This window comes from Copadichromis virginalis, linkage group LG5, assembly GCF_057382275.1.
Source record: "Copadichromis virginalis isolate Kocher_CV1m ecotype Utaka linkage group LG5, C_Virginalis_male_GT1.1, whole genome shotgun sequence".
Classification (NCBI taxonomy): Eukaryota; Metazoa; Chordata; class Actinopteri; order Cichliformes; family Cichlidae; genus Copadichromis; species Copadichromis virginalis.
The window spans coordinates 27,224,419-27,248,305 of record NC_140622.1 but is presented as its reverse complement, the minus strand read 5'-3'; the positions used below and the strand labels follow the sequence as shown (position 1 = coordinate 27,248,305).

General features: G+C 39.0%; 2 protein-coding genes across 2 annotated transcripts; one reads left to right on the top strand and one right to left on the bottom strand.

Annotated features, from left to right (window-relative positions):
- Positions 1-26: 26 nt before the first annotated feature.
- Positions 27-4,264, top strand: trub2 (TruB pseudouridine (psi) synthase family member 2). The gene is made up of 8 exons (XM_085457132.1): positions 27-309; positions 454-588; positions 1,695-1,769; positions 2,393-2,454; positions 2,539-2,620; positions 3,148-3,220; positions 3,347-3,483; positions 3,574-4,264. The coding sequence occupies exons 1-8, from the start codon at positions 192-194 to the stop codon at positions 3,882-3,884; spliced, it is 993 nt and encodes a 330-aa protein (XP_085313258.1). The 5' UTR covers positions 27-191; the 3' UTR covers positions 3,885-4,264.
- A 960-nt stretch (positions 4,265-5,224) lies between these two features.
- Positions 5,225-23,475, bottom strand: rab44 (RAB44, member RAS oncogene family). The gene is made up of 9 exons (XM_085457126.1): positions 13,312-23,475; positions 12,618-12,685; positions 11,146-11,216; positions 10,921-11,058; positions 10,747-10,828; positions 7,861-7,975; positions 6,562-6,660; positions 6,377-6,453; positions 5,225-6,260 (listed from the first exon to the last, which is right to left on the bottom strand). Exons 1-9 carry the CDS (start codon positions 23,362-23,364, stop codon positions 6,173-6,175), a joined length of 10,791 nt encoding a protein of 3,596 aa, XP_085313252.1. The 5' UTR covers positions 23,365-23,475; the 3' UTR covers positions 5,225-6,172.
- Between the last annotated feature and the right edge of the window lie 412 nt (positions 23,476-23,887).

The window sequence follows — 23,887 nt, the reverse complement described above, 5'->3', positions numbered from 1 at the left end:
TAGATGGCGGTATGGCCAAAAATAAGGAATGAAAAGCGTCATCATGTACGCATGCGCGTAGGCTCACATGGAAGAAAGTGGCAGTAGAAACAAAACAACTGTCACTCGTCAAAATTTCCATGACATGTAGTCTTTTTTAATTAGTTTTATTATTTTTCCAAGACATAAGTATAATCTGATGCTGCTGAATAATGGCAACTCCAGCTATTCGGACGTTTCGGAAGTTAGAGGGCCTGTTCTGTGTCTACAAACCTGCTGGTGTTCACTGGAAACTGGTACGGGACAGCATCGAGACAAATCTTCTTAAAGGTGAGTGTAGTTTATTTTTCACTGGTGTCTTGTGGTCCTGTTGTCAATCACCCATGCGTGCTGTTAAACTGAGGCACGATGCAGCTAATACTCAGCATGCCTTTAACTTAACACTTGAATGTCCTTGCGTGTATTACACCTCAGGTTTGAATGCTGCGCCTTCCCAGCCACTTCCCCACGAGGTTCGACTCTTAGCACAACCCAGACACGAGAGTGAAGCGTCCAAAGGACTCACGGTATCAGCAGTATCGGTTCCTGTACTATCCAAGCACCCTCTGGGTATGTACATCCACCTTACTGAAAATGTTAACAAGTGTTGTCTCCGCTCTGAAGATACATTAACAGATACATTAAGATACATTTATCTGACCTCATGGTCCATGCAGCTGTTTTGTTAGCATCATTGTGAAAAACCAAGTGCAAGTGAAACCAGCTGCACCAACCTCTCGTCCCTATCACTCCACCTTTAAAGTATAAACACCTTCACAACACAGTCAGATGCTTTAGTTTGCAGTAAATCATCAGGTGGCAAAGTTCACAGCCCTTCTTTTACAAAAAAAGACAAAACTTAAAATCTGTTACTTTTACAGAACAAGTGAAAAAAGTACACTCTCTTTCTTTTCTACAGTTTTACATGTCGCAGCATTAAAAAAAAAAATCCTCTGATCTCCAGCAAGTCTTCACATTTGGTAAATATGACCTCGGATGAACAACAGTGGATAACATAATTTTGTGTCATTGTTTATTTAACAAAAATTAAGCCAAATTTCAGAGGCAGTGTGTGGAAAAAAATTAAATACACAATTGTGTATAGACTTTGATTGAGTGATCATCAGCCAGTGTGACCACCTTTATAAAAGCAGAAAGAGGCAACAGGATGAGGCAGTTATAAGGTCATGCCAAACAATCTGAAGTCCACCATTCTACAGTTGGAGTGATCATTATAATGATTATTATAATGTAGAGAGATGAGACCAAAGTGGAAAGTTTTGGCCATAATGGTCATTGGCCATTTTTACACTCTGCCTCAGCATTTCAGAAGCCGAGATAAATAAATGAGACACAGTGTGTCATGTTGTTGTTCATCTTAGGTTGTATTTGCGTCATTTTTGGTAGCAGATGATATTTGACACATAAACCCTTTGATTTAAAAGAGGTTGTACTTTCTTTTTCACAACTTTTTTTCCACTTTGATATTGAACAGTGTTTATAACTTTTTCTGTGGAGACACAGAAATAACAGATTTCTGTGTCTCCACCGTTTTACCCTGTAACAGGTCATCCATGAAATCTGGTTTCAATTTAGATGTGACTGGAGTAAATTAAACCTCAGGTGTGGTGAATAACACTGTAGTGAGTGAATATAATGTTTCATTTTGATTTTAGTCACAGGACCTGAATTCCAGCATATCCGAGTTGGAGTCGGACATCGCCTCGATACTTTCTCCTCGGGTGTTCTAGGTATAATTTTAGAATTGCTCATTTGAAAAAAATCATTTGTTAATTACAGTGTTGGCATTCGTTTTGTGAATGATCTGAGAATATCCACATATTTCTAAAATGTAAAACGTCAAACACACAATAATAACATGGACTGAACCATCACTCACAACCACTAGCACTTTATATAGCCTCTGTAGAAATTATCCACATATCTCACTTATCTTAACTGCATCACTGTATAGTTCTGTGTAAATAATCATTCTGTACAAACGATAATTTTTAATCCTACAAGTGTTTATAACTTGCATAGTTCGCATTTCTGTATAACTGTATATCTCAGATTTCTGTATAGTTTTTTATTTCATATTTATATCCTGTTCATAGCCTGTTCATAGCTTGTACTCACTACAGCCTGTACATACTTATAGTTATAGAATATTCATAACATACTTCATACCGTGTACATTATAACATACCATAATAGACCCATTTCTGTAATATACTTACATATCTATATTACTGCTAATATATATTGTAATATATCTATATCATGGCTAAAGCACTTCTGGATGGATACAAACTGCATTTCGTTGCCCTGTGCATGTGCAATGACAATAAAGTTGAATTCTATTCTATTCTAGTTCTTGCCGTTGGGAATGGAAACAAGGCGCTGAATGATTTCTACACCACAAGAGTGACGAGGGTAATTTGTAATTTTCTCTCAGACATAAACTGATGCAGTTCAGATCCAACGCTGACAGATCCAATTCTACAATATTTCTTGCAGGATTATACCCTGGAGGCTGAATTTGGAACTGCAACAGATAATTTCACTAACACAGGTCGAGTTGTGGAAAGATCCACCTATGGTATGAATAATTTCTCTTTTAGTTTGAGCTTCCTCAATCTTTCACTTAAAATAGCAAAGTCCTTTTCGATAAAGTATCATGGCGGCACAAAGGTGTTGTGTTTAGAATTGTCACCTCACAGCAGGGAAAGGGTCTTGGCTACGAATCCACTGACCTGCTGGAGTCTTTGTGAGGACTATGTTCTCCCAGTCCTTGGGCTGGTTTCTCTGCAGTCCATAGACATGCGTGTCAATTTAACTCAAAAATATGGTGACTCTTATGGTGACTCTAAATTGGCCGTAGATGTGAATGTGAGTTGTCTGCATCTCTTTGTTAGCCCTGCAACAGAATACCGACCTGTACAGGGTGTACTCCACCTCTTGCCTTATGGAAGTTCAGCCCTGCCTGTGACTGAATTGTGTATGTGGTTTTAAAGGTTTTATAAGAGCAGTTCTAATTTATATACCTGAAGTGCAAGAATATAAGCAAAACACTTGTTATGTGAACTGATGTCCCTTTAAATATACTTAAAAAAAGCTGTCTCCTAGATCACATCACACAGGATAAGCTGGAGAGAGTGCTGTCAATGCTGGAGGGAGTCAACCAAAAAACATTGTTGACGTAAGACGTTACATTTCTGTAAACCTAATAATGGCATCTTTTACCCTCTGCTTTTGCATAAGACCCTCTGTAAATATTTGCAACAGTACTAAACAATATTTGATTAGTTTCTTTTTTGCTGTACAGGTATTCCAGCATAGACATGCGCTCACAGGAAGCCTATGAGATGGCTGTGCAAGGTTTACTGGGTCCAGAGGGGAAATCGACACCCATCTTGACCGGCTTACGTTGCATTCGCTTCCAGCCTCCCAACTTCACATTAGGTAATCTTCACTTGAACACATAAAACATATTTGATGATTTAAAAAAAAAAAATGCGGGTCAAGTTTCAAACATGTCTCCTGTTTTTACAGAGGTGCAGTGCCTAAATGAGACTCAGAAGTATCTGCGTAAAATTGTGCATGAGATAGGACTGGAACTGCGTAGCACAGCAGTGTGTAATGGAGTACGACGCACCAGAGATGGACTTTTTACCCTACAGGACGCTCTGATCCATCACCACTGGACTGCTGCTGATGTCATGCAAGCCATCCAGTTGTATCATTCCACTAAGAAAAATAAAAAACCTTCTAAGGCAGCGAACAAGACATCTGCATTACAAACGTCTGAAGACAATATCACAGAAACTCAACAAAGTGAAATTAATGACGGAGTTGCTAGGTAGATCGTGTAAAATAACTAGTCATTTAAGGCCTATCATTGACCTATGACCCGATCAAAAAAATATTTTATGATGCTGCATAACTTCCCACAGTTTAGCTCAGTCAGGAAAGAGGTTTGCAGACTAGAAATCCCGGTGAACATTTGACCAGGATTTGTATACAGGATGTGTATACAAATGGTTGTAAACATTTAAAGCAATACTTTTGTAAAACCCATTGAATTAAACCCAGAAGTCTGCACATATCAATCGATATAAAATTCACTGTGGTGGAAAACAAGAACTGTATTTTGCAATGCTGTAGTATTGCTTAATTCCTTAATGTTAATATTATTTCTTATATTCTGAATGAATTTACAATAATAAAGACCAAAAAGAATGCACGCGTTTGATTATGATATCAGTTTAATTGCTGTGGGTTTGGGTTTTTTTGTTGTTGTTGTTTTTTAGGTCTGTAGATGAGTTCAAATACATGCTTTACTGGCACAAATACTCCCCCAGCTGGCCAAAGGTCAACATTACACTTGTTTTGGTGGCTCCAGACATTGATTAAATTTAAACCAGTAATGTCAAACTAGTAGTGATTAGACTAACTGGAGTCATACTCAGGTCTGATCCTTGTTAAGTTTCAGTGTATGTGGGAAATAAGCAAACCAAAGAAAAGCAGCCAGCTTTCCATTTAAGAGAAATGATAGAGGGTCTGTGCCACAGGATAAAAATGGTAACTTGAAATTAAACCACTTTGCTTCAATTTAAAATGTTTGGGTTTTTTTTTCACAGCATTATGGTGATGTCTAAGATTAAAGAATTTAGTAATGTGAAATTATTTATGGGGAAATGAGCTGAATCTTCAACAGCTCATGCACAGCAGGGGTCCAGCTCCAAATAGGCAAAACTGGAGCCCTGCAGGGCCTGAGCTGTTGTTCTTTAACTTTTGTCATTGGCTTGTTTTTCTGGCTCACCACCTGCCCCTGTTCTTCTATTTTTGCTTGCTGAAAGACAAAAAAGTATAACCATGTTAAGCTCATCTGCAACAGCAGAAAAATCTACCATTGCCAGGTAGTTTGATGTTATTGTTGTTTTAACATGTTTAAGCCTGAAACAGAAATAACCACATTACTCAACTGAACTTCTCATAGGTGGGTACATGATTCCCATGGGATCAGTAGTTCTCTTTCCCACAACACCTCCTTTGGGACTATATGAGATTATTGCAGTGGCGCCATTGTTGACATGCTCTTCATACCATTGTCGGACTTGTTTTTCCACTGCTAACACAGTTGTCTTTGTCAGTCTGGAAACCCATAACTTCCATGAGGGCACAAATTAAGTACACAAGCAGACGTTGTTTATCTGGAGATTTATTAATCATGCGACACGCCATTAAAACAATTGGTTTAAAGGTACTTGGTCACAAAGGAAATGCACGGGAACATAAAAATACATTTGCATATATAACTGCTGATCATGTCCCTGGCACTATAATTATAGGGGAGTAATGTTTATTCATAATTATGTGTCAGATCTGACAGTTGTGATGACTGAATTAAGATGAATGCCAACTTAGAAGAAAGGCTAAACAAAATCACAAAAAAGCAAGTATAATTATGTTTAATATATATTTACTATAATAATTATTTACCACTGTACTAGATTTGCTCTCGGTCACATCTTGATCTCTGGTAATATCTGAATGGAGTATTCTCCTGTTTAAATTAATCATACTATATACACATTTACATTAAATTTCAGTATAGTAAATCCATAAAGTGAAGAGGGTGTAGACTAAACATTTAGTCGATGTACAACAACAGAGATGAACTTTGTGAAATTGCACATAAAATCTTAAACTTGTGATTTTAGTTGTTACAGCTTCATCTGGAAAAATGTCAATCGTGTGATTTGAAATTATTTGAAGTTGCACAATATTGCACAAAAATTGTTATATTGCAAGATAAAACACACACGGTGCAAATATAATTAAATACAGTAAGCTTGTATATGTATTAAATTATTGGATAGCTATTAAGCAAACACTGAAAAAGCCTTCACTTTCTGAACTATATAACTTTGGTCACTACTAACTATAAACTAATATTCTAATATAAGGCCTTTGAAGAAATAATTTTATATCTAAATATAACAACACTGAAAATATGCAGTAGTACAAATAATAAAATATAATGCACTGAGTTACAAGAAAGCCAGATGAGTACAGCGTGTTCTTGTTTTCAGGATTTCACCACTTGTTTTTTTTTTCTTTCTTTTTTTTTGAAGACAAACACATTTGTTCAGCAACATCTTGAGCTTTTTTTCTGTTCTGGCTCTTTGTGCAACACTGTGGCTTCTTCTCTTGAGTCAATTCTTTGACTCAGCTTCCTGGCAACAACACAGCAACAGTGCAATCAGCTGATGACACAGCAGTCGACTTTACAGGGCATATCGATGTTAAAAGATGTGGGTTTTAGAGAAAAACATTAACATTATATACATACCTGGCTACAACTTCCAAAGACTGGATCACGTTTTCACCTGTGGCAGCACTGCACTCCATAAACTCAAAGTCATATTCCTGTGGAGTTGAATGAATATCTGCACTCACTGTGGGTGTTTTGATCATTAAAACTACTGAACTGAATGTGATTGTTTCATGAGTGGGTGTAATGCAACATATTCGCACCTTAGCAAGAATTTCCCCCTGATGAGTTTTAACCCGTCGTTCTGAGCAGTCGCTCTTGTTTCCAAGAAGCAAAACAGTCACATTTTCAGCAGCAGACTCCTGCAGAACAGGAATCATTTTGATAATCTTATTGTATTCTAATTTTTGCCTCATAACTTTTGCACTGTCCACTTCCTGCTGTGACAAAACAAATTTCCCACGTGTGGGACTAATAAAGGTTATCTTATCTTATCTTATCTTATGTTATTACAAACTAGTCTAACTTTGCAGGCTGGTTCAACTGTTTCAGACACTCACGTCCCGTCCACTATAAATAGTTGATGTTTTAAATTTATTAATACTTTTTTCTACTAATAATCAAAATATGTGCTGCTGTTTTAAATACACAATTCAGTATCACACTTATAAGCCACTTTATTAGGTATACCTGTTAGTACCCCTGTTGGACTCCTTTTTGCCTTCAGAACAACATTAATTCTTCCTGGCATTGATACAACAAGGCACTGAAAACATTTCCCAGAGAGTTTGGTCCATATTGACAAGTGTGCCAAAAAAACCCCAAACATTAAACACCACCACCAGCCTGAATAAGGCAGGACTGATCCATGCTTTCATGTCGTTTACACCAAATTCTGACCTCAGCATACGAATGCTGCAGCAGAAATCGAAACTCATCAGACCAGGCAACGTTTTTCCAGACTACCGTTAACCAACTGTGATGAGCTTGTGTGAATGTAGCCTCAATTTCCTGTTGTTAACTGCCAGGAGTGGCACCCGGTGGGTTATTCTGCTGCTGTAGCCCTTCTCCTTCAAAGCTGATAAGTATTGTGCATTCAGAGATGCTCTTCTGCATACCTTATGGTGGTTATTTGTAATTTTTTTTAAAACTACTGTTGCCTGCTTATCAGATTGAAGCAGCCTGACCATTCTCTGATCTCTCGCAACAAGGCAGGTTGTGAGAGAAAAGTTTATTGTAGATGAGTGTCTGAAATAGATCCAACAACCATGTTCAAAGTTAACTTAAATCATCATTCTTCCTTGTTCTGATGCTGTGTTTGAACATCAGCGGGTAGTCTTCACTATGTCTACAATGCACTTGCATGTGCTTAGTTCATTCCTTTTTTTGAAGCAGTTGAACAGGTGTGCTAATGAAGTGGCCAGTGTAGCCCCGCCTATTAGAACCAAATACACTAAATGAATATAAAAGTAAATCACTGTTTTGACAACATAGCATGTTTAACTAGTAATTTCAACATCTGTTTAAAAAATAGGTGTTGAAGTTTGAAAGGGAAGACATACCTGAATACAGTTTGCCCAGTAACTGACTGCGGAAAAGCTATTGGTGGAGGTGATGTCATACATCAAGAGAAAGGCCTGGGCTTTGTGGAAGACCTGTTTGGTGATACTGTGAAACCTTTAAAGACAGAAAAGCACGACATTAAAGGTGATCTATTAATACTTCCTTTTTGAAACCAGGAAGACACTAGCTCTGCATACTGTAGCACATTCTAATTACTTTCCTCACATTCACTCAAAAGTTAATGTCACAAATTTGTCATTTAATGCAGTTTGCAGAGGCTACCCTGAACATATTTTTCAAGACACACCCATGCCTCAGACTTCCCTCCTTGAACAAGTAAATGTCAGATGTTTTTGTAGTAAAAATAAAATAAATAGATCTTAGAAGCCTGCCCATTAGGTGAAGAGTTGGAATAAAGCTTCACTTTATTGTTGACATTAAGGAGGCTTTTTGTAAACTCTTGGGGAACTGCATGTCTCAAACGCTTTCTCACTCTTGCTATGTTTTTTAGTTGAACTTATCCAACACGAGTCTGCCTAAAATCTGCAGTTAAAAGTGAGCATCTTTAAATTGCATCCGTGTTGAATCCACCTCTGTCACTGGAACAAAATCTGCATTGTATCCTGGAATACAAAACATTATTGAGGAGTGCCAAACCAGTTCTGAAACCAGTTACACTTGAGCAGTCTTTAAATACTGCTCAAGTGTAACTCTGATCTGAGCATATTGTCTGTTACATGTTGAAATTGGCTGCTATACCGTATCTATCTACAAAAGCAAGTGTTACTTAAGTAAACACTGTTACAAGTAGTAACTGCAGATCTCGGTTGAATTCCAAGGTGTACACACTGCTTTGAACACTGGGTGTCGCCTACTTGGAAGCCTTCCTTGTCAGGCTTCGGAACAGCGGGACAGTGTGTCCTTGGCCATCGGGGAAGTTTATCTATACACTGAAAAAACACAGCCACTCCCTAGAACAGCAAGACTGCATGTGGCACAACATTCAGGACATCCTAAACCACAAAATAATAGCCTGTACCTTTAAAAAAGAGATGGCGTCTTCTCTGATGATTGGCTTTATTTACAAAACAGATATAAAACTGTTCACGTCTGGCTCAAACAAACTCCAAAAAGCAGTAGTTGTTTAGAAAACCTTGATATAGAAATTTGCTTCTTTTTTTCCTCTCTCTCTGGATATGTATGTTTCCTTCAGGATATGTCGCTGTATTGTAGTTTGGGACTCGTGCGTACAAGTCTGTAGTTAACTTTTAGTTTTATGAGCAGTATGATAGAAATGAGTAAGCAGAAATGAACTGTCATGCACAGGTTTTGCCATTTTTCTTGCTTTATTAGAAGGATAGACTTTTTGCACTCATTATGAAGTCATCTTTGCTTTTTCCACCTGGCTCAATTCTACTCCTGACAAACCCATGCTATGAAGGAGAAAATCACAAGGCTTGGCAGAATTCAGAATTTCAACTAGATAATTAACGCACTTTAATGGACAAACTGTGCTTTTTGTCTTTATGACGTCACAGAAATGCAGACGTATTGCTCCCAGTGTTTTTATACTCAGACAAGTTGCTCATTTACAGAATTTAACTAACGTGAAATGTAAAAGATAACCTGAATTCCAGGGCTGTGAAAAGTCAGACAAGTTGGACTTTGATACTGTCATACGTAACACACTGACGACTGTGATATTTGTTATTCTCCTACAGGCAGCCTACTGTGACCTACGTACATTATAATATATGTACTGTTCAAAACAGACTAGAAAAAACATTAATAAAACTCAAAAAACCTGTTAAATGTATTCTCTCCAATGTGGCTTCTTTCAGCGACAAAACTGTGCAAAAGTCTTGATAAACCCCTCATTTCTTTATATTTTGCCTGGAAGGACTTTCTTGTAATTCTTAAAGTGGTCTTAAGCAATAGTTCTCCAGCTTTCTGAAGGTGTTTCAAAGTTTTCCTTTGGATATTGGCTACTTTTTCACTCATTCTTAGTCCAGTCCTTGTACCATAAAATTGACCTTTGAATAATTCAAGCGTAGATGGCATAACATGGCACCTGACTCAAGGGGAGATACATTGTTTTGTCTACAGCAAGGAAACACTTAGCAAAGAACCCATTTTAAATTGTATCTTTGGGCACTTTGTTATTAGCAGCCTGTCAGAAAAACATAATTTGTTCCCATTTCTTTACTTGAATCTATGAAAAATGCCAAAAAATAGCACAGTTTGACAGTCAATAAAACTGTTATGCTTTTATTTTAACCAACAACATGATTCCTAAAGAGTTGCCAGTTTCCAATTTTTTTGTCACTTCTTGGCATGGTGTGCTGTGTGTCCTTACAAATTTAGGAAACTGGACAAATGGAGGACCAAATAATAACTGGCAGGCTTACAAACCAATCTACAGCAGATTACTGCTATCAAAATATAAAGAAACTTAAAGTGGCTCAAGACATTTGCATAGTGATATATAATTTAAATGCTCTGTGAAACATCAAAAATTTGTCTCACTGATTCATTCTAAGAGGGGCGATCGTGGCTCAAGAGTTGGGAGTTTGCTTTGCAATCGGAAGGTTGCCGGTTCGAGCCCTGGCTTGGACAGTCTCGGTCGTTGTGTCCTTGGGCAAGACACTTCACCCATTGCCTACTGGTGGTGGTCAGAGGGCCCGGTGGCGCCAGTGTCCGGCAGCCTCGCCTCTGTCAGTGCGCCCCAGGGTGGCTGTGGCTACAATGTAGCTTGCCATCACCAGTGTGTGAATGGGTGGATGACTGGATATGTAAAGCGTTTTGGGGTCCTTAGGGACTAGTAAAGCGCTATATAAATACAGACCATTTACCATTTACCATATAAGAGGAAAATTGAGACTTACCTTTCTTGACCTGCTGTGTCCCATAGCTGTAGTATCATAGGCTTTCCATCTATTACAACAGGCCACATCAGCGAATCCAGGCCTATAAACAATATTTACGTGTATATTTAGAGTGTACATCGCTGTGCATACACATTAGTAGGATTAATTGTGAGATTAACACCAGGATCTTACCAATTGAGGAAGGTATATCTAAAGAAAACTTCCCACTTTGAGCTCTTTTCATGAAGGAGGTCTTTCCCACACTGCTGTCTCCAATCATTACCACATTGTAGCGCTTTGATTTGGAGTCTACCACTCCCGGATTACCAACTGAAATTAAAATGTCTGGTCATACATCATCTTTTAATGTAAAATTTCCCTATAATTATTGGTAAGCTGCACTGATCATCTTCTTACCCAGAGAAAATGTTTGATTCTCTTTAACAGGAAAAATTCCAGAATTACAAGGTTGGGCTGAAGTCTTCTCACTGTGGAAAAGACAATCAAACAAACTTCATGACATATACAGTGTAAGGATTTGCAAGGCTGAAATGGTCAGTTTTCAGAATGTCTCAAGCTCATATTTGAGTTGCCGTGCACTGAACATTTGACAAGGAATTTTGTCATTCACTTGATTTGTGATTATTTATTTAAAACAATAGAGATGAGGAAGCTGTGTGCTGTTAAACCACACCACTCTGGTGACATTCACACCTCATCTCTAAGCAGGTCAGCTGAAAACAGTGCATACACTACTACTAAGCTAGTGTACAGTAGTAATTGCATAACTGTATTTTTAAAGCTTGCAAAAAGAAAGAAAGTACCATGCGGTACACAAGTTTTTACCTTATCAAGGCATAACAAGAAATCATCCGGTCATTACCATGTTCTTAAATTATTTTAACTACAGCGTCAGAGGAACAGTCAAGTCAAAATGCAGAAGCAGTGTGCAAAAAACTAAACACACCCTATGATTCTGCATTTTCACAGAATTAAGTTGAAGTAATTGTTTTCTCTGTGACTTTATCAGTCTCTCACATTGCTGTGAAGGAATTTTGGCCCGCTCTTCTTTCAGACATTGTTCCTTTTTACTGAGGTTTGCAGGCATTTGTTAATGCACAGCTCTTGCTACCACATTTAATTTACGTTGAGGCCTGGATTTTATGTGCATTATGGCCAAACATCTCTACTTTGGTCACATCTGTGCAAAGGACATTGTTCGAGAAGTTTGTGGCTTTTTCAAATGCAATATTGCAAACTTCAGCCATGCTGCCATGTTCTTTTTAGAGAGAAGAGGATTTCTCTTGGCAGCATGGCATTGCATGGTCTGACCTAGGGGTGAATTTGTTGGGACGTTCACTTTTGGGAAGATTAGCAGGTGTCTTGAATGTTTAGGGATCGTTGGGAAAGGGACACTTCTGGCTTTATAAAGGTGGTCACACTGAAGCAGTAAAAGTCTACTTAGTTTTACACACACTCCTTCTGAATTTTGGCTTAGTTTTTGTTAACTACATAATGACACAGTGTTAATATGTTTTATGTGTAAAAGCTCAGAATAAAAAAAAAAACAGGTATACTTTCCTTTTGTATGTGACTCAAATAGATTAACAAATTGTAAAATGTTTTCAACAATCTCATGGACATTTTCTTTTGGATGTTACAAAGTGAACTTTGAGGTGACTGATATTACAGTTGTCCGTTGCTATATATGCAATATGAACATGAATATTCGAATATTCAGTATAACACATAACAGACTACACTGTAACAAATTTGGACTTATCTATGAGTTACAGTGAGTAAGTCAAGTAGGAAAGCCAACACTTGAAAGCTAATTAGGTAGCTGGACAACCCTAGCCTTTTTAAAAATATCTGTGTGTTAGACCTACCTCACAGTCTCTGAGTGCTCTTCACTCTTTGAGAGGCCTGATGATGGTTTCTTATCACATTTTCCAACCTGCAGAAAGAAAAGTAGGGCTTTTTATGCTTCTAAATGTGCATGACAAACTCATTTCATGATGTGAAAGTGCAAATTATTCTACTTGGATTAGTTATCATCTAGTAATCAGTCGTCTCCTAATAATATCTGAAGCTGGAATATCTGACATACTGGTTTCCCATTCTTTGTCGATAATAATAATTTATTGTGACATCTTTAAAGCCATTATTTGCTGATCTCATTCAAAGCCCTTATCTGCCAGGTTTCTGAAGAAGGTGAACACATGTTCTCGTTTGCTGTATGTGAAACATGCTATGTAAACCTCACGTTCCTCTTTTTAGTTCCCTGTGTCACAATGACCTTGCCACAAACAATCCAGTTTGCAAAGTGTCTACTGCAAATGGGGTGTAAATAACAATGTAGGCTTGCCTATGTGAAAGAACACTTGTCCAATAATAACTATTCACTATTCACAACTATGCATAGAATTATAAATACAACAAAGTTTAATAAGGTATTGCATTTAATAGTCAAATTTAAATGTAGTCTGTGCATGAGGTTTTGGAAAAATTGAAAACAATTAAGATTTCTACTAAATACTAAAAAACTAAACTAAACAAAAACCCCTAAACATTGCTGCTTACCTCTGAAATTCTGGCATCTGTCCCACTTTGATCATCTATTATTGTGCCCTCTCCTGTTTTGTCTTCTATACGCTGATGTCCACGGGACTTTCGGTTAGATCCCAATTTTCTTCTCCTCCCTCCAGATGCTGATTCTGACACAAAATCATCTTTTAAGGATGTAGACAGGAGGTCATTTGCAGTGTGATGTTCTGTTTCTGCTAGCTGGTCTTGGGAAACAGGCCTCGCTTCAACTGTTTGCTCAGGCAGAGGTTTGAATTTAGACTGACCCGGAGGGCTGATTTCCACTGTTTCAAATACTTTCTGTTTTCCTTGTTCGCCATCATTGTTTTTGTGATCTGTGTGAAGCTGAAGTGCTTCTTCTTTGATTCTGGAGACACTTTCAGTTTCCCCGATGTCTGTTCCAGTCTCCTTCGCTTCGTTATCCACCTCCTGTTTTTGATGGAGCTCTTCTTTGTTTCTGGATCCAAGATTCCTGCGGGTGGAGCCCATCTTTCTTCTCCGGTTGCTCAAATGTAAATTTGGACTTTCACTCCTCATCTCTTGAGTTTTATTATGAGCTCCTTCATTCAAGTTGCTTGGATTTTTCTCACTAGCATCTTGATCTTGTACTTCTTTTATGCTCTCTGGCCTTTCCTCATCGCTATGTGTATTTTGCCTGGCCTCACCAAAAGACACTAAGCTCTCTTCTGCTATGCCAGTGTCTGTGGCAGCCTCGGTATTTGGGGGCAGCAGCTGATTTATGGAGCGTCTGCTTCTACCCGTGACCACAGTGGTTATTTGTGTCTCAGTGTTTGTAAAATTGTCTAGCTGTGGCGGCTCCACAATAACTTCTCTTACACCACCTGTGATAACGCGTGTAACCAGACTGATAGTTTCTTTACGGAGAGAGGAAAACTGTTCAGGAAGAGGGGCCTTAAAATCTTCTACTACTGGTATCACATTGATCTCTGTACTGCTTGGTACAGAAAAGGTTTCAGCAGCTTCCTGTTGTTTATGAACAGCAGAGAATAACGGTTGTGCAGTTTCATTTTGTGGTATATCTGTAGTTAACGGTAACTCTACCACGTCCAACTTGTCAGTATTCCTCACGTCAGCTTCGGTGTGAAAGTCACTTTCCTTGGTTTCATCTGTGTTGTCTGTTTCTTCCTCTTTTTTTCTGTTGAGTTGACTCCTGCGAGAAGAACCTATCTTTCTCTTCTTCTGTTGTGGATTTATTTGGAAAGTATTTCTGTTACCTGATTGAGTTTGTTCTTGCTGGCCGTTGCTTGCATCCATTGCCTCCAACGCTTCTTCTTTATCAAGCACCTTCAGAGAGCTAGAGCCTTCGATGCCAGCATGATATGAGGTATGCTGCATGTCTGAGGGAATTTCACAAACTGAGGCTTGTGGTGATTGCATCAGGTGCTTTGTAATTGTGTCACATCCTGTAAGCTGATCTAAATTCATAGCATCTTGAACAACTTTATTTTCCTCATTGAAATCTTTGTTAGATTTGAGAAGTCCATCTGTATTGCTATCCATATTATTCTGTGAGAAAAATGCATCTTCCTCCGACAACTTTTCTTTATTTTTGCCTTCTTTTGCTGTTGAGCTAATCTGCACTTCTTTGTCAATGGATATGAGGTCTTTTTCTTCTTCCTCCTTTGTTATATCTGTTGCTGGTGACATGTCAATTGTTCTGAGTTTGTCATTACTTGTGGGTTTTTCTAAAATGTCATCTTTAGGTTCCTGGTATGCATCAGGGTCCTTGACACCCTGTCTTCCTTTATTTCTTCGGCTTGAACCCATTTTCTTTCTATTCCCTGTATGGCTGAGGCGTGTGTGAATTTCTGTAATGTCCTGAGAATTATCCTGATGGTGGAAGTCCAAAGAGATATTTGTTTCAGATAAGGATGTTTGGTGACTCTCTGTACTTGCGCTGCAGTCAGTCTGATGCATTAATGCACCCTCTGACTGCTTAGCTTTGGTGACCTCAATTGGGTTGCAATGCTCATGTTGTTCCCTATTTGTAGTCAACACATTTTGAGATGCTAAAAATGTTTCTTGTGCAACACTGCATTCAACTTCAGTGCGTTCTCTTGGGCTGGTTTGGTCAGTTGTTATCTCAACTGCAATGGTACAATCTGTTGTTCCACTTAACAAAATATTGCTGGGTAAATTTCCATCCTGCCCTAAAAGTTTTATGTGCTGATCTTTTTTGACTTCTTCCATCCCAGCCTGCACTGGTTTATCATTAATCACTTTAGTATCTCCGTCATTTTGATTTTTAAAGGACTTTTCATGATGTGGCACAGACAGAGAAACATCATGCTTGTTTTCTTGCAGTAATTCTTCAGGTCTTGTAGCCTCTGTTGCTGACATTTCTGTTGTTTCAGGGGATTCATCATCAATTGCATCTTCTTCTTTAAATTCCTTATCACGCTGTCTTCCTTTTATTCTGCGAGTGGATCCCATTTTTCTTCTATTTCCCCTGGATTCGGTGACAGTATGGGTTTGCTTATCTGTGCTCACAGTATTGTCCTGAAGTTGGGACTCAAAAGGTGGAGTTGTTAATGAGAGTCGAGTTTGTAGAGGGAATCCACTGTCTTTAGTATTTGGAACATCACCTCCCTTGATTTCCTGAGTCACAAAGTGCTGTTTAGCTTGGTTGCCATCAGGGTGATGAGGATCTTTGACTTCTTCAGTCAGAGCAGTTTCAGATTTAACCACTTCTTCCATCACAGATTCCAATGGTTTATCTGAAATCACATTAAAGGTTGTCTGATTTTTATCTTCCTTAAGGTTTTCACTTTCAGAAATTAAACTGTCCAGGCTAATCTCAGAATAACTCTTTGCAGTTGGGCTCTGTATGTCAGGAGAATAAGCAGGTGTAGACACTTTAAACATGGAGGTGTCATGTGGCACCGACAGACAAACGTCACGCTTGTTTCTTTGCAGTAATTCTTCAGGTCTTGTAGCCTCTGTTTCTGACATTTCTGTTGTTTCAGGGGTTTCATCACCAATTGCATCTTCATCTTTAAATTCCTTATCACGCTGTCTTCCTTTATTTCTACGAGTGGATCCCATTTTTCTTCTATTCCCCCTGGATTCGGTGACCGCATGGGATTGCTTATCTGTGCTCACAGTATTCTCTTGAAGTTGGGACTCAAAAGGTGGAGTTGCTAATGAGAGTTCAGCTTTTAGAGGGACTCCACTGTCTTTAGTATCTGGAACATCACCTCCCTTGATTTCCTGAGTCACAAAGTGCTGTTTAGCTTGGTTGCCATCAGGGTGATGAGGATCTTTGACTTCTTCACACAGAGCAGTTTCAGATTTAACCACTTCTTCCATCACAGATTCCAATGGTTTATCTGAAATCACATTAAAGGTTGTCTGATTTTTATCTTCCTTAAGGTTTTCACTTTCAGAAATTAAATGCAGTAATTCTTCAGGTCTTGTAGCCTCTGTTGCTGACATTTCTGTTGTTTCAGGGGTTTCATCACCAATTGCATCTTCATCTTTAAATTCCTTATCACGCTGTCTTCCTTTATTTCTACGAGTGGATCCCATTTTTCTTCTATTTCCCCTGGATTCGGTGACCTCATGCGATTGCTTATCTGTGCTTACAGTATTGTCCTGAAGTTGGGACTCAAAAGGTGGAGTTGTTAATGAGGTTGGAGATTGTGGAGAGACTCCACCACCTTTTCCGTCTGAAATGTCACCTTCCTCGTTTTCTTGAGTCACAAAGTGCTGTTCAGGTTGTTTGTCATCAGGAGTTGAAACTTCCACTTTGGTTACAGATTCATCAGGACTCTGCACCATCACTTGAAACTGGTAAGTGTTGCTATTTTCAGTTTGGCCTAAGTCTCCAGAAGTAAAGGAAGAGTTTTCTGTGGCATCATCAATCACATTTTCAGATGAGAAATCATTCTGCAGCACTTCTTGAATTTCTGTTCTTTCAACCTCATCTTCATGCATTTTCCTGACAGTTTCATCTGAGTGATTGGCATCTTTGACCTCTTCACGCAGAGCAGTTTCAGATTCATCCACTTCTTCCATCCCAGATTCCAATGGTTTATCTGAAACCACTTTAAAATCTTGCTCATCTTGATTTTCGTGAAGGTTTTCACTTTGAGGAATTAAATGCAGTAATTCTTCAGGTCTTGTAGCCTCTGTTTCTGACATTTCTGTTGTTTCAGGGGTTTTATCACCAATTGCATCTTCATCTTTAAATTCCTTATCACGCTGTCTTCCTTTATTTCTACGAGTGGATCCCATTTTTCTTCTGTTTCCCCTGGAATCTGTGACCGCATGAGATTGCTTATCTGTGCTGACAGTATTGTCCTGAAGTTGGGACTCAAAAGGTGGAGTTGCTAATGAGGTTGGAGATTGTGGAGAGACTCCACCACTTTTGCTGTCTGAAATGTCACCTTCCTCGTTTTCTTGAGTCACAAAGTGCTGCTCAGGTTGTTTGTCATCAGGAGTTGAAACTTCCACTTTGGTTACAGATTCATCAGGACTCTGCACCATCACTTGAAACTGGTAAGTGTTGCTATTTTCAGTTTGGCCTAAGTCTCCAGAAGTAAAGGAAGAGTTTTCTGTGGCATCATCAATCACATTTTCAGATGAGAAATCATTCTGCAGCACTTCTTGAATTTCTGTTCTTTCAACCTCATCTTCATGCATTTTCCTGACAGTTTCATCTGAGTGATTGGCATCTTTGACCTCTTCACGCAGAGCAGTTTCAGATTCATCCACTTCTTCCATCCCAGATTCCAATGGTTTATCTGAAACCACTTTAAAATCTTCCTCATCTTGATTTTCGTGAAGGTTTTCACTTTGAGGAATTAAATGCAGTAATTCTTCAGGTCTTGTAGCCTCTGTTTCTGACATTTCTGTTGTTTCAGGGGTTTCATCACCAATTGCATCTTCATCTTTAAATTCCTTATCACGCTGTCTTCCTTTTATTCTACGAGTGGATCCCATTTTTCTTCTGTTTCCCCTGGATTCTGTGACCGCATGAGATTGCTTATCTGTGCTGACAGTATTATCCTGAAGTTGGGACTCAAAAGGTGGAGTTGCTAATGAGGTTGGAGATTGTGGGGAGACTCCACCACTTTTGCTGTCTGAAATGTCACCTTCCTCGTTTTCTTGAGTCACAAAGTGCTGCTCAGGTTGTTTGTCATCAGGAGTTGAAACTTCCACTTTGGTTACAGATTCATCAGGACTCTGCACCATCACTTGAAACTGGTAAGTGTTGCTATTTTCAGTTTGGCCTAAGTCTCCAGAAGTAAAGGAAGAGTTTTCTGTGGCATCATCAATCACATTTTCAGATGAGAAATCATTCTGCAGCACTTCTTGAATTTCTGTTCTTTCAACCTCATCTTCATGCATTTTCCTGACAGTTTCATCTGAGTGATTGGCATCTTTGACCTCTTCACGCAGAGCAGTTTCAGATTCATCCACTTCTTCCATCCCAGATTCCAATGGTTTATCTGAAACCACTTTAAAATCTTGCTCATCTTGATTTTCGTGAAGGTTTTCACTTTGAGGAATTAAATGCAGTAATTCTTCAGGTCTTGTAGCCTCTGTTTCTGACATTTCTGTTGTTTCAGGGGTTTTATCACCAATTGCATCTTCATCTTTAAATTCCTTATCACGCTGTCTTCCTTTATTTCTACGAGTGGATCCCATTTTTCTTCTGTTTCCCCTGGAATCTGTGACCGCATGAGATTGCTTATCTGTGCTGACAGTATTGTCCTGAAGTTGGGACTCAAAAGGTGGAGTTGCTAATGAGGTTGGAGATTGTGGAGAGACTCCACCACTTTTGCTGTCTGAAATGTCACCTTCCTCGTTTTCTTGAGTCACAAAGTGCTGCTCAGGTTGTTTGTCATCAGGAGTTGAAACTTCCACTTTGGTTACAGATTCATCAGGACTCTGCACCATCACTTGAAACTGGTAAGTGTTGCTATTTTCAGTTTGGCCTAAGTCTCCAGAAGTAAAGGAAGAGTTTTCTGTGGCATCATCAATCACATTTTCAGATGAGAAATCATTCTGCAGCACTTCTTGAATTTCTGTTCTTTCAACCTCATCTTCATGCATTTTCCTGACAGTTTCATCTGAGTGATTGGCATCTTTGACCTCTTCACGCAGAGCAGTTTCAGATTCATCCACTTCTTCCATCCCAGATTCCAATGGTTTATCTGAAACCACTTTAAAATCTTCCTCATCTTGATTTTCGTGAAGGTTTTCACTTTGAGGAATTAAATGCAGTAATTCTTCAGGTCTTGTAGCCTCTGTTTCTGACATTTCTGTTGTTTCAGGGGTTTCATCACCAATTGCATCTTCATCTTTAAATTCCTTATCACGCTGTCTTCCTTTTATTCTACGAGTGGATCCCATTTTTCTTCTGTTTCCCCTGGATTCTGTGACCGCATGAGATTGCTTATCTGTGCTGACAGTATTATCCTGAAGTTGGGACTCAAAAGGTGGAGTTGCTAATGAGGTTGGAGATTGTGGGGAGACTCCACCACTTTTGCTGTCTGAAATGTCACCTTCCTCGTTTTCTTGAGTCACAAAGTGCTGCTCAGGTTGTTTGTCATCAGGAGTTGAAACTTCCACTTTGGTTACAGATTCATCAGGACTCTGCACCATCACTTGAAACTGGTAAGTGTTGCTATTTTCAGTTTGGCCTAAGTCTCCAGAAGTAAAGGAAGAGTTTTCTGTGGCATCATCAATCACATTTTCAGATGAGAAATCATTCTGCAGCACTTCTTGAATTTCTGTTCTTTCAACCTCATCTTCATGCATTTTCCTGACAGTTTCATCTGAGTGATTGGCATCTTTGACCTCTTCACGCAGAGCAGTTTCAGATTCATCCACTTCTTCCATCCCAGATTCCAATGGTTTATCTGAAACCACTTTAAAATCTTGCTCATCTTGATTTTCGTGAAGGTTTTCACTTTGAGGAATTAAACTGTTCAAGCTAATCTTAAGATGGCCTGTTGCTGTTGGGTTCTGGACCTCAGGAAAATAAGCAGGTGTAGACACTGTAAAAATGGAGCTGTCATGTGGCACAGACAGAGAAACATCATGCTCGTTTCTTTGCAGTAATTCTTCAGGTCTTGTAGCCTCTGTTTCTGACATTTCTGTTGTTTCAGGGGTTTCATCACCAATTGCATCTTCATCTTTAAATTCCTTATCACGCTGTCTTCCTTTATTTCTACGAGTGGATCCCATTTTTCTTCTATTCCCCCTGGATTCGGTGACCGCATGGGATTGCTTATCTGTGCTCACAGTATTCTCTTGAAGTTGGGACTCAAAAGGTGGAGTTGCTAATGAGAGTTCAGCTTGTAGAGGGACTCCACTGTCTTTAGTATCTGGAACATCACCTCCCTTGATTTCCTGAGTCACAAAGTGCTGTTTAGCTTGGTTGCCATCAGGGTGATGAGGATCTTTGACTTCTTCACGCAGAGCAGTTTCAGATTTAACCACTTCTTCCATCACAGATTCCAATGGTTTATCTGAAATCACATTAAAGGTTGTCTGATTTTTATCTTCCTTAAGGTTTTCACTTTCAGAAATTAAATGCAGTAATTCTTCAGGTCTTGTAGCCTCTGTTGCTGACATTTCTGTTGTTTCAGGGGTTTCATCACCAATTGCATCTTCATCTTTAAATTCCTTATCACGCTGTCTTCCTTTATTTCTACGAGTGGATCCCATTTTTCTTCTATTTCCCCTGGATTCGGTGACCGCATGCGATTGCTTATCTGTGCTTACAGTATTGTCCTGAAGTTGGGACTCAAAAGGGGGAGTTGTTAATGAGGTTGGAGATTGTGGAGAGACTCCACCACCTTTTCCGTCTGAAATGTCACCTTCCTCGTTTTCTTGAGTCACAAAGTGCTGTTCAGGTTGTTTGTCATCAGGAGTTGAAACTTCCACTTTGGTTACAGATTCATCAGGACTCTGCACCATCACTTGAAACTGATAAGTGTTGCTATTTTCAGTTTGGCCTAAGTCTCCAGAAGTAAAGGAAGAGTTTTCTGTGGCATCATCAATCACATTTTCAGATGAGAAATCATTCTGCAGCACTTCTTGAATTTCTGTTCTTTCAACCTCATCTTCATGCATTTTCCTGACAGTTTCATCTGAGTGATTGGCATCTTTGACCTCTTCACGCAGAGCAGTTTCAGATTCATCCACTTCTTCCATCCCAGATTCCAATGGTTTATCTGAAACCACTTTAAAATCTTGCTCATCTTGATTTTCGTGAAGGTTTTCACCTTGAGGAATTAAACTGTTCAAGCTAATCTCAAGATGGCTTGTTGCTGTTGGTTTCTGGACCTCAGGAAAATAAGCAGGTGTAGACACTGTAAAAATGGAGCTGTCATGTGGCACAGACACAGAAACATGCTCGTTTCTTTGCAGTAATTCTTCAGGTCTTGTAGCCTCTGTTGCTGACATTTCTGTTGTTTCAGGGGTTTCATCACCAATTGTCAACTGTCTTCCTTTACTCCTTCGAGTGGATCCCATTTTTCTTCTTTTCCCAATGGAGTCATAGACAGTATGGGTTTGCTCACTTGAAGTCACATTATTGCTTTCAAGTTGGGATTCCAAAAGAGTATTTACTTCAGATGGTATAGTTTGTACTGAACCATTTCTCATATCAACATCACTGTCCTCATTCTCCTCATTTAGAGTTTCTAAATGTCCTTCTTTTCTTTGATGCTCACTTTGTTTGTAATTATTTGACACAGAATCATCAACAGACTTGATAGCATTGCTGATTTCAGTGGCTACCAACTGACTAACTGCTATGTCAGTGATCACTTGTTGCTTGGAATCATACATCTGAATATCCTCATTTTCGTCCTGTAAGCTCTCCGGATGTCTGTTATTTGTAGGATATGCATATTGTTTTTCATTAAGATGTTCCTGCTCTGTGTGAAATACATTGTTTTTTACTTTCATGTCAGATGAGTGAGTATCCATCTCAGTTTGGTCTTCTGGTTTTTCAGAGTAAGTAACAGCATTTTCCGTGATATCAATACCCTGAATTTTAAAGGAGTACTGATTTTGGTACATGTCCTGTATTTCTATGGGCTTAATGTTCACTTCATGTATTTTATTCATAGCACTTTCTGATTGCCATGCTTCTCTAACTTCAGATAAGCTACAAGGATCCTCATTTGCAGTCAACTTCTCTTTTGATGATGAAAATGTTTCCTGCTCAGCACTGCACACGACTTCAATATTTTGTTCCGGGCTGTTTTTATCTGTGGTTATGTTTGGTGTGACTGCCTCTAAAGCTTCAAATTCTACATGTGACTCATTTACCAAGTTGTTACCCTGTAACCTTCCATCCTGCCTGAGCATCTTCTTGTCATCGCTTTCTGTACTTTGTATTTCTGCTACAGAATACGCAGTTGAAGGCTCCTCATCTGGCACGTCACTGGATGACTGTTGAGCCACAGGATGCATGTTTTCTTTGATTTCTTCACTTTGCATGTCAGATTTGTCAATCTCTTCAAGCTTGATTTCATTTCTACAAGGGTTGCACTCTTGCAGATTATTGATTTCAGGAGTTAACATTTCCATTTCACCCTCAGAATTTTTATCATGTGTACTTTCTGAACAGTCCTTAGCTAGTGCAGACACATGATCACTTCCTTGACCGAATTCTTCCTGCTGCTTAAGTTCCACTGCCCGTGGCGTTTGTATTGTTTCAAAGGTTTCATTACCCCTGCTTTTTTCCTCAAGTTCCTTTCCAGGGTTGCGGTAAGGTTCAGTTTCTAAATCATTTACCAACTGCTTTCCTTTACTGCGCCGATTAGACCCAATTTTTCTCCGGTTAAACTTGACCTCTGCTGAAGGTGGATGTCGAGTTTCTGGTTTAGAATCCTCTCGGCTGGATAAAACATTTAAAGATTCAGTACTTTCGTCTGCTGCGTAGCCTTGTGCCACAGAGGAAGCTTCTGTTAAGTGGTACTCATCAGCCTTAGGTACTTCATTTTGGCTTTGTGCCACTCGTCGTGACCCAAGTCGCTTTTTCTTTGCATTTTGCGAAGACATGACTTGAAATCCTTTCTCCTAAACATGAAACATTCGGTCATGTAATGTATTTGCAAATCCAGTTGCAATCTACAGCATACAAATTTAGAACAGAACACTAAAAGTAGTTGACTGAATATAAAAAAAATTAAAAAATATTCAAAACAATGCGAGACACCAATATACATTAACATGTGCACCAAATGTGTTAACACCAAATGTTAGGCAAGCAAGTGAAAACGCTGCCGTTAACTAAACTGCAACTATTTCATTTACCTAAACATAAGATTGATGAGTTGCGTAAATTTAGCTAAATGTCTTCTACAAAAAAACAAAACAAAAAACAAAACTTATAACACCACGTGTACTTACCACCGAAATCTGGCAACTCCTCGTGTCACAGCATGAGCTGCTGTGTTATGTCAAGTCATGCCTCTGTTCAATAGGAGTTACATTTCACACATGGGGGTGTGTTTCAATGGCAACTGTGTCAAGCTTCCTGTATGGGCTACATTTGCAGCAAACTATAGTACTTCCTGAATTT

Excerpts from the sequence above, each read along its gene's own strand:
- trub2 (XM_085457132.1), top strand. The coding sequence starts at position 192 with ATGGCAACTCCAGCTATTCGGACGTTTCGGAAGTTAGAGGGCCTGTTC. Across the intron at positions 310-453 it reads CGAGACAAATCTTCTTAAAG|GTTTGAATGCTGCGCCTTCC; the intron begins GTGAGTGTAGTT and ends ATTACACCTCAG. Across the intron at positions 2,621-3,147 it reads TGTGGAAAGATCCACCTATG|ATCACATCACACAGGATAAG; the intron begins GTATGAATAATT and ends GCTGTCTCCTAG.
- rab44 (XM_085457126.1), bottom strand. The coding sequence starts at position 23,364 with ATGTCTTCGCAAAATGCAAAGAAAAAGCGACTTGGGTCACGACGAGTG. Across the intron at positions 11,217-12,617 it reads GAGCACTCAGAGACTGTGAG|TGAGAAGACTTCAGCCCAAC; the intron begins GTAGGTCTAACA and ends TCTTTTCCACAG. Across the intron at positions 6,454-6,561 it reads AGGGGGAAATTCTTGCTAAG|GAATATGACTTTGAGTTTAT; the intron begins GTGCGAATATGT and ends TCAACTCCACAG.